This window comes from Strongylocentrotus purpuratus, unplaced genomic scaffold (assembly GCF_000002235.5).
Source record: "Strongylocentrotus purpuratus isolate Spur 01 unplaced genomic scaffold, Spur_5.0 spur5_scaffold_2, whole genome shotgun sequence".
Lineage (NCBI taxonomy): Eukaryota > Metazoa > Echinodermata > Echinoidea > Camarodonta > Strongylocentrotidae > Strongylocentrotus > Strongylocentrotus purpuratus.
This window is the reverse complement of record NW_022145605.1, coordinates 16,892,739-16,903,270: the sequence shown is the minus strand read 5'-3', so window position 1 is coordinate 16,903,270 and position 10,532 is coordinate 16,892,739. Positions and strand designations below refer to the sequence as shown.

The following is a 10,532-nucleotide window of genomic DNA, read 5'->3' as shown; positions in this document are numbered from 1 at the left end:
GGCCAAGGGAGGGGGCCCGGGCCCCCTAGATCCAACTGGATCCAACCGAACAATGGAATCCCTACTATATCGTTATCTCAGTTTACAGCCCTTCCACACTACATGAGAAGAATTTCCGCATCACATTGGCAATCTTCCCTTTCTACAGCTTTTTAAGACTAAGTCTAAATAATTACCAAAAAAAAAAGAGTTCTGTATGCAATTGATGTATATAGCCCCCCCCCCCCAACTACTAGACCCTATAATGGATTGACAATTAACTTGATGGAACCATTTAAATCTTTACAACAAAGGTGTCAAGGGAATAGAAAAAAGAATTATCCACTTATCTCTCTCTCTTTTTTTTTTGTGCTTGCCTTTTTAAAATCCTCTGTTTTATCCCTTCTCTTCCTTATTTTTACCTTTTCATCATATCTATCTACCTGAGATCGCGAGTGCGCGAGAAGCAGCTGTGTATGCATATTGTGCATATGATGCGATGCGATGTGTACATTTTTGTGCTCTAAAAGGGTACCGTACGATCGTCGGATACGATGCCGAACCTGAGATTTTACCAAATGAATTACAGTTAATTGAAGAGATCCATCTTTATATTGGTAAAATTTACGAACGCAGACAGTTTTACGGTATGTAGGTACACTTTTTTATTTCGTAAATCGTAGCTTTATGTGTTTAATTCATGTGTATCTACCAATTTTTCGTAATTTCTGTGAATTTCACTTGGTAAGCATGACGCAAATCACAACATGCGGGACTGTACTGTAGTGTATCGTATTTGTTCTTAACCTTATTGTTCCGTATGCAGATGTACGGACCACGGAACTCTGCATACATAACCATGCTAGCAGGATCATCACTGCACTCTCCTGGCTGTTTATGACGGGCAACACTGTACTGCAGTAGCCTAAATTCACGCAATATTTTGTAAAACCTGCTGATACTTTCAAATTGATATGATAAATAATTTAATGAATCAATGTTGATTACAAATACTAGACCCCCTGCCTAACTAAGTGAAATAAAATGAAATATAGATGTCTAGGTCTAGACCTATTATGGTAAATTTATCCTTCTCTTTTCACCTGTTCACTGTTGACGTGTTGTCACAATGTCAGTTTAACTTTGTGCTTGATTATATTCCAGATTTCAATAGTTTGAGATTTTGGTTCATCCTGAGGAACATGAACATGCCTTCATTTACGATGGGGCAAACAGAAAATGAAGACTTCCCTGCTTTGGCCAGCACATCAGCCTCTCAACCTCTGAATTTTGCCCACCAGGACTTCAATCCTGGCAAGGTAGCCAGTCAGAGTCCTCACAAGCAGAGATCCCCAGGCAGAGAACAACCGGGGAGGCCGTCGACCCCTTTCCCAGAGAATGAAGTACAGTTCGTACCCACTTTCCACACCATGGCTCCTGATCATCAGCCCTTAGATGGCATTGACCTTGACAATCCTGGCAGTGTGGACGGCTCTTATTCAGCTCCTGATGCTATGGGGGCAACACCAACTTTGAACCAAGCAAACCTATGTTTTTCAGGACATTCTGGTGATGCCCTCCACCATCATCAGCCTCACCACCAACAACCTGGACCATTGTTTTTCTCTCAAGAGCAGGCGTGGCCCCCGGAGAGTCACAAGCTGTACTACAGCCAAAGCCTGGACTTGGACACTAGTAGTGCCCTGCACAGGACAAACCCCTTTGTGACAGGTCAAAGGTCAGCATCGTGTGATGCTTCGCAGGGTAGCACGACGCCTACATCACCGGTGGAGAAAGACGAGAGGATCCCCAATTCGGCGGTCAGGAGATCAAGAGTTTGGAAGTATGGTCGGAGGAGCAGCGGGAATCACAGTGACAGGCAGCCTTTCACTTTCAGCGTATCAGCTTCTCAGGCAGGGTAGGTTGTGGTTTCATAAATTTCTATTTGAAAAATATTAAATAATCTTGTTGGACGTTGGACATCTCGGAAGAAAGTAAAAATGACTGTAAAAATCTCAGATTTTTGCCATTGCAAGTTATACCCAAGTATTGCTCAACCAAATATCACATAATTGTCTTTTTGATACCTTGATGTTTTGGTAGTCATTTTGATCCCATTTTGTCTGGCATTTTTTTAATTGACTATTTTCCTGCATTTCTTTGGCTTTTCCAAATTTTTTAAAACTGCACATCACTGTTGTTCAAAACAATTTTTGAATAATTTCTATATCAGAAATTGTGAATTTTCTTGGGTCTAGAAAACAATGTATACATCTGAATGCAAACCTGTTTCGTCAGCTACTGCACCAGACATCACATTGGGATGAAATAATCTTATGCTTATTGCACGATTGACTTTGAAACTTGGTATTTGAAAATACAATTTATTCAAATGTTAGGTCCCGGCCTAACAAATATTGCACATTTAAATACTTAAAATAGACACAAAATAACAGGAAAAGTGAGTGCCTTCCAAAATTATATACTGGTACATAAACTTCTGGCTAAACAGTTTACAATGTATACAATATTTAAATTTTACTAATAAAAGTAAAATCCAGTTTAGCTTCAAATCATAAATGGAAATCAAAGATGGAGTTACACACATATTTCTGCATGTAGCTCTGGGTGTGACCCTGACTGGTCAAACCCAAGGGCCCAAATTCACAAAGGAGGTTTGTCGACAAACCTCCTTTTGTTATTTACAAACCAGGTTTGTAAAAAACGCGTCAAAATGCGTCATATGACGTACATAAACCTCGGTTTGTCGACAAACCTCCTTTGTGAATTCAGGTCAAGGTGTTTTATTTGGCAAGGCAGAGCGTGTCCTAATCATCAATTAAAGCTCATTTACATGTTTTTTTTAAAGCCTCCAATACTTCCCTTTATTGAGATACCTTTGCTTTCAACTGATATATGTGTAAGTAGCAACATTCAAGCAATATTTAAATGTATGTGACATAATTTTTCTCATCTAATGGGATATCAAATTAAGGTAAAAAGTAATGTATAGGGCCATACATACTTACATGGCAATATTTACACTAAAGTTCATTGCAAATTACAAATGGAGTATTAACATTTCTCACATGCATATTTTCCTTTATTTACATGTTTCATTCCAATGTTCTTTTCACTTCCATTACTAATGTGTTAATTTCATTTAAGATTTTTGTTTTAGGTTGTTTTATAACTGTTATTCCATGTTGTATGATTACTTTATCAAGTTCATACAGGAAATATCTTTTTCATATGCAGCTGCTTTTTTGTGGAACAAGTTGCCTGAACAACTAGAATGTATAGGATCCTAAAAAAGCTTTATCAATTCTTTGAAGAGATGTACTCTTCACCACTTCATAAATAATTTTGCTTTTCTTAAAGTGCATAGAGACATGCAATTTGCCTATGTGTTATGGGCTATATAAAAATGTTTTTTTAATGATTATTATTATTATCATTGTTTTAGCAGCGGTGCTATCGGAGGGATCGATCACAGTAGTACAAGGTTCTTTGGAAAGAGATCAATGTCCAGTACAAGACATGATGAATCGTGGTGAGTGAAAACTTCAGTCTAGTTCCTAATGATGATAATAATAATAATAATAATACAGCATTTGTAATTCGCCATTGATCTAGTAAACTATTCTGAGGCGCAGAGGGATAGAATTAGAGTTACATAGAGAAATGAGGAGGAAAAAAATGAATATGTACACTGTACATTCAACATAAAATTAATTAAAATAACATGCAAACATATATGACTTTAGATTCCTTTTAAATGTTTCTAGGGATAATGAACAAACAAACACAGTTGCAGCAAAATATAGCATAGTATGTCTCGCATTTATTATCTTAGAACATACTAATATCTGTAATAGATTACACTTACAGGATTTTGCTACATGCATGTGCAGATAGTATTGTCTCATGCTAACTTGCTAGGTAGTTCCATGTACAGTAGTTCTTATTTTGCTGCAGCATTTTACTGTGTTATTTGTAATGAGATTTCATCAGACTTCAGAGGAAACAGAATTGATTTGATCATTAACATTTCAATTAAAGAGCGATGTGTTTAAAGATCTGTAAATTCTGTAATTTATTATCACACCACAAGGGTGTTCTCAGAATTTTTGCTAGATTCCGACTTTCAGAAATCTATTTCTTAGTTTAGAAACTGATATCAACCAGGCCTGCAAGGCTTGTTCGATAAGACGTCAAAACTTTGCACTCATTTCAGATCTTGACTTTGCTTTTGTTACCAATATATATTTTCTTGCATTGACATTATAAATTGAAGCTTTTTCAGTAAGACTGACAACTGAACTAATGCTTATTTTGATATTTTCCCAGCACTTGTGATATTTCAGACTATGTGTACACTTTTGTGTATGTTCTTCCTGTCTTGCCAATCAACCAATAATTGATATCCGGGATGCCATTTTTCAGGCTTTTGTCTGAAATCACCTCTTTGTTTCATGCTATTTCAGGCTTCATAGTGTACAGAATGTATGGGGCTACGACATGTCATGGTCTCTTCTTCTTCTTCTTCTTCCAGTATAGTACAGTCCGCCGTTGGCGTATTATCGTACCTTGTGTTTGTCAAGTGCCGAGTGTATCAGGCTAATTGCATACATTAATTGTTGCTAGGTGGGACAAACATGGCTTGTCCTACCTAACGACACTGAATGTATGCAATTCACATTCTGAATATTCAAATACAATTATTTGTAACGGATGAATGAAATAATTTATAACAAGGCACTTAACAAAGATTTGTGCATCAACATGATGAAAATAACATATTGAGTAAAAGCAACCAGTATCCCTGAATTACAATTATGATCAAATCTTGTGTATCCCTTTTTCTTAGGTCTTATGAGCCTACGACAAAACAGTTCATCAGCGAGGAACGCATGACGGCCGAGATGCACAACCTCAGTCTGGATGGTGTCGCCCGGCAACCCATGATTCCTCCTCCTTCGTCATCGACCCCCTCGTCGCCTTCGCTCTCATCCTCGAACCTCTCTTCCGCCGCTCCCAGCATGAACCTCCCTTCAACCAGTGGACAGTGTAACCATGGCAGCTCCTCTTCTAACCTCCTGAGGCATCACAGGTGTCATCACAATCATCGGTCGAGAACTTATGCTGAAGCTGTGCTTGCCGATATCGAAAGAAGGTAGGCTGTCCTTGCATGTTGAGCTTGCTGTTTGAGAGGAATAATGCCAGCCTGAATAATGCGTTGACCTTGAGCTGGGCGTAATGATGATAATGATAATGATAAGGAGTTTTGTTTATGCAGAGTAACCCCAGTAATTGATACCGTAATTACATTACTCTTTTGCATGTCTACCATGATTTGATAAGGTGCATGAGCATTCAAGGAATTTCTCCACCTCATTTTGAGCTCTGCACCTGTACCTTCTAGGGGGTGTTTCACAAAGACTAAGATTGACTTTAAGTTGGACTTAACTATGGCAGGCCATTCATGCCACTGGTTGATGTCACCAATGGTCTCTCAATTATGATCTTTAGATAATATTTATTCCTTCATTAATGAATTATCAAAAAATGTAATTCTGTAGATTTGTGACCATGATTTGTACGTCTCTTGAGAGACCAATGCCAGTAAATGATGAAAGCAAACAATGGCATGAACGGCCTGTCATAGTTAAGTCCAACTTAAAGTCGATCTTAGTCTTTGTGAAACACCCCCCTGGACAGCCCATCTTGTATGTCTATGATTATATTGTACCCACTAACCCATTATTAAACTTTACTCAGTGGCTGCCGGGCTCACGATCAATTGGGCAAAAAGAATTTCCGTTTCGGTTTAATAAAATTTGGAGTGGACTATTAGGCTATTATTATTATTATTATTATTATTATTATTACTTCTTATCTCAGACTGGACAATGATTCCGACGATGAGGGAGTAGAAGAAGACATGCCCCCAAACCAGGGGGATGGTCATCGGCTGGAGATGACCCCTCAATTGGTAACTGCTCTCAAGTGCAAAGGAGCTTCCAGTCACATGCTCCCGCAAGACATAGTCAAGAAAATGTAAGTTTTCCTTGTTTACAATTAACAGAGTTCAGGAAGATGTGTAGAAGTATGTGATGTGTTGTATGAAGGGTATGCCACGTACATATCGTCTGTTTGGAGCAAGAAGGGCATTAACTCATGCTTTAACACAGAGTTAATGCCCTTGCAGCCCCAAACATGCTTCTCTTCTCTTAAAGTCATTTAAAGAAGTATTATGATTTGAATTGACAGGCATGTGCAATTTACATGTATTTCACCCCTTTTCCTTGCCACAGAGTTTCATCTCCTTGCATGGATCTTGTGTTATGGAGACCGCTGTCCGTCCTCAATCCGAGGTTAGGCCCGGACCCGTCCTTGACGGGCCCGTTGTCCCCCTCGTCGTCCGGGGGCTCGGAGCTGGCGCCCATCATGGAGGTAGAGGTGGAGAGGGAGAGGGCGGAAGCAAGCAGCATGATGCAGCAGCAACCCCACCCTTACCAGGGGATTCCCCCGGCTGCAGGTGACATCATGCAGGAGGAGGCGTTACCAGACTTTGACGAGGATATGGATCTGTGAAATTTCCTCGTCAATGAATTCACCCGTGCAATTTGCCCATAAAACGTCTGACAACTATTTCCTCATTTTGCCCATATATTTATTTTCATTGAAAGCAGTCGCACAAAGAAGAACGATAGATTTGCGTGTATGCTGTGGTTCTAGTAATAGTTGCAAGTTTGACCTTTTCCACCAATTTTCCTTGATTATTGTTCAAGGTAAAATATTTACAAGTAACCAAGCACTTTTAGTGCTAGTCCCGTAAATGTGTATTTCCTAAATCATAGATATAAGTATTCCACTGAAACCTGTTACCTTAAGAATGGTACAGACTTTTTAATGACCCACTTTTATTTCCTTTTAATCAGATATTCATTTTCAGCAAAAACACAAAGAAGAATGTTGAAGCTTTGGTAATACAGTTGCTTATAATTCAGAAGTACATCAAGAAGAAAATATGTAGGTAGTAACAGCCAATGTGTTAATTACGTCAATGTTCGCTTTGCATTTTAGAAACAGTAATAGGAGGTATTCCATTGTTTGAACATTCTTCCGACCAGAAAATAAATAGCATGAATACCGGTACCAAAGTTTCTCATGAAGTTCTTTTGCTGTGAGTATAAATACACAGTTTGTAATAGCCATGTAACTTTTCCACTTGGGAATCATCATTCGTGCAGCGTTAATTTTTTTTTTTCACTAAGAGTTTGTTTAGTCTTGCAGTCTTACTGCTAGCATGCATTACTGGTATGTGAGATACAAATTAAGATTTGAAATTTCTTTGAATCCATTGTTGCAATATTTGATATATTAAAGATAAGCTGTTACTGGTACTCTTTTTTGAAATTATAAGAAAAACAATTAAAGATCGTGATGAGCATTTTCATCAGAATGGTTTAGGTAATTAAAAATGAGTTCTATGACACATCCAAATAGTATTTACCCATGCGACAGTTTTGGTTACTGGCACTACTGGGGATGAAGACAAATGACTTGCCTCACCTGGCTCAGAGATGCCACTGGCGTAAAGCCAATCGTTATCTCCTATTGCCAGCAGAAAGAGGAACCCGTTCTGATACGCATTGTCAGATTCTGACAACCACGCTTTATGGACTAGGTCTGTATGGACAGTTTCGGCGTCCAAGTCCAGAACCTTCATCAGACGTGTACTGTTCTGACAGACTGAATCTAGCTGCCGGTTATCTGATCGTCAAAGGTTGCCATTTTGGCGATCACCCAATGCCAGACGATTGGTATGCACTGTCTCTGTTCATTATGTTGTTTGGTATGTAGTATTGTAAAAACTGGAAACTCTAGAGTGCCTCAATGAAATGTTCACAATTGACAAAGAAATTCACTAAATTGTTGCCACTCACAATGGTTTCTGGCTCTTTATTAGTTCAGATTAAATATCTGTCTTTTAGAAAGAACTTAAGAAGGGACTTCATGGAATATTGTTAGTCATTATCATCCAACTGCCACTAATCACAGAAATGGTTCGCATTTTGGCTCAATAATTATTCTGTAAGAATTTTTAATTCAATTTTGAGTGACCTGTAAAACAGGGTTTATATAATGATAAACATGTAGTTATCATGAATTTAAAGGTTTTGCTTCATTTATTACTAGTTCAAGAACTACCCATACAAGTTCCCAGTTAGAGAAATATTCACATGGACTCTAAATGTTTCGCATGAAAATTAAAACACTTTAAGATAGCCAATTGATATTGCAGTTGATCTAAATAAAAGAGAGTTTTCTTGTGCATAATTGTAATTAAGGGCTGCATTATGTTACATATCATGTTTTTGTAAGTGCCATTATTTTTTTGCCATGAATTGAGTTATCCATCCTAAATTTTGTCTATGTTAAATGCTACCTACTTGGCCTAATGACATCACATCTGTCTATAGAGTCTTGCACAATCATGTTCATTTGTTGCACATTTAAAATTGAGCTCAATTGAATTCTTTCAGTAACAACAATTTTGAATGTAAAGTTTCATTATTGAATTTGATTTAATATTCTTACACACGTGTTGACTACAAGGTTTTAAAAAGCTGCTGATATTCATCTTGTAATGATTGTAAAACCTGCTGCAAATTCTTTGCCAACTACAAAAAGTGCATGTTCGTGTATACCAAGAAGCTTAGAAGCCCAAATGTATGTGTTGTATTGTATTTTGTCAAATGAGTAGCGAGGACAGAATAATTTAGACTGATTTTTGAGGGAGAGATATATCGTATTCATTTCCACACATGTATGCAATGAATGGTCAGGAAATTTGAGTAAACCTGTTTAATAGGATTTGAGTTTGGTGTTATACTGCATTACACCAAAAATCAAATCCTGTTAATGATATACACTAGAGTTCAAACGTTTGTACATGTTCATTGGTGTGATATTCAGATCAGTAAAAAGTGATTGATGTAAAAGAATCAAACGCTGAAAAACATTCATATTTAATTTTTACGGTGCTAAAGAGGCACGGCATAAAACTGAAAATGGTTTTCTAAACAAACTTTCATTAAAGTGCCCTCTTGTATTTTAGTCTTTGTTATTGCAAGAGATTAATAGTAGGTCAAGAAGTAAATAGCGTATTTTGAGTGGTCCTTCAGTAAATTTTCAGGTGCATTTGTGTATTCATTTTGATGTATACTTCTTTCCCCCGAGAATTAAACGTTGTTGTACATTCTTAAAGTGACTGAAATAATGATGGTTGGAAACCTTGTATCCGTTGACAATTAATTATGCTAATACAAATTTGGAATGAAAGCAAATGAATTTGAATAAAAAGAAAAAATAATCTCCTTAATTTTGTCTGTTTAGAGCCAGAACGGCATTAACTCAAATATTATTATTTTCACAGACTTAATGCCCTTCTGGCTCTCAACAGAGGATTTATCTTCTGATGCTAAAGTGCCAGTTTGATTCTGTTTATTTGCTATTTCAATAGTTTTGTGGAAATCCTTCCAACTTATGTCGTCTTGGCTGTTATGAGAAGGTTAAGTGACATTGTTGTCATATATCTGATGTGCATGATTATAGCAGAAAGAAGGAATTCATATCGACGTCCAACTAGGAAAAACAATTCTGTGTTTAGACTGTAATTGGACGGGGATAGAGATTGGGGATTTCCCCACACTCTTGTAGATTTATTATGATAGTGTACAGTATTTTTGTTGTCATGAAATGACTCTCTGTTTGTATTTTGGTAATAAAATAAATGTTTAATGTGAAAGAAGTATTTTGTGAGGGTCCATTCTGTGAAAAGTCAATGCGTGAACATAAAACTGGATAATTTGTCATTTGGTCAGATAATGCCAGGTTGTTTAACACCCTTTTTTTTTTTCTTATTGTATTTTTTGACATCCATGTGGTACAATTCCCACTCTTCTAATAAGAATTTGCTAGCAACAGCTTAGTCTTAATCTGGCTACAGTCCACGAGACAAAGAGACCGACAGCCTACAATACTGACAATGCTGGTCTAGTGAACCTTCCGAAAAGATTTCAGAAGGCCCACAAGACTGACAAACCGCAATACCAGCATGTTGGACTTGCAGACCTTTTGAAGATTCAAGGATTCACCAGACCGATATTGTAGATTATGTGGGCTGTTATATACTGGGATATCTTGCATGATCCTTCGTTGTAGAACCTGGTCATTGGTAATAAGCCTTAATAATGGAAAAATTATGGAAATTGGAAAAAAATTATGATCAAACCCCATGGATATTCAATCAAGTTATATTACTTGGTTGAGAAAAGTTCCAAAAGACCAGCTGGATAGTAATCCAAGAAATGGGACAAGCTTGATACTTGATAGATCTGTGTTAGGCCAAGAGGCAATCAAGTAATGAACCTAGAAATAGTAGTTTGAAAGTCAAATTGTCAATTTGAGGAAACGCCTTAAGCGCATTGCAAGCAGAAAAGTCAGACAAGCAGATTGTTGACAATTTATGAATTCAGACAAAT

General features: G+C 37.3%; 1 protein-coding gene across 2 annotated transcripts; it reads left to right on the top strand.

Moving 5' to 3' along the window:
* The first annotated feature begins 1,159 nt into the window (after positions 1-1,159).
* On the top strand, positions 1,160-7,617 carry LOC100891534. 2 transcript variants are annotated; one of them, XM_030991829.1, is made up of 5 exons: positions 1,160-1,897; positions 3,449-3,532; positions 4,850-5,155; positions 5,884-6,039; positions 6,297-7,617. In XM_030991829.1, the coding sequence occupies exons 1-5, from the start codon at positions 1,182-1,184 to the stop codon at positions 6,574-6,576; spliced, it is 1,542 nt and encodes a 513-aa protein (XP_030847689.1). In that variant the 5' UTR covers positions 1,160-1,181; the 3' UTR covers positions 6,577-7,617. The 2 variants fall into 2 exon arrangements, with proteins under 2 accessions (XP_030847689.1, XP_030847688.1); XM_030991828.1 differs by having other exon boundaries at positions 3,446-3,532.
* Positions 7,618-10,532: the final 2,915 nt, after the last annotated feature.

What these genes read in the sequence shown, in the direction of transcription:
- LOC100891534 (XM_030991828.1), top strand. Translation starts at nt 1,182, where the DNA reads ATGAACATGCCTTCATTTACGATGGGGCAAACAGAAAATGAAGACTTC. An exon ending in ACAAGACATGATGAATCGTG is followed by an intron (nt 3,533 to 4,849) that starts GTGAGTGAAAAC and finishes CCTTTTTCTTAG; the next exon opens with GTCTTATGAGCCTACGACAA. An exon ending in CAAGACATAGTCAAGAAAAT is followed by an intron (nt 6,040 to 6,296) that starts GTAAGTTTTCCT and finishes TCCTTGCCACAG; the next exon opens with AGTTTCATCTCCTTGCATGG.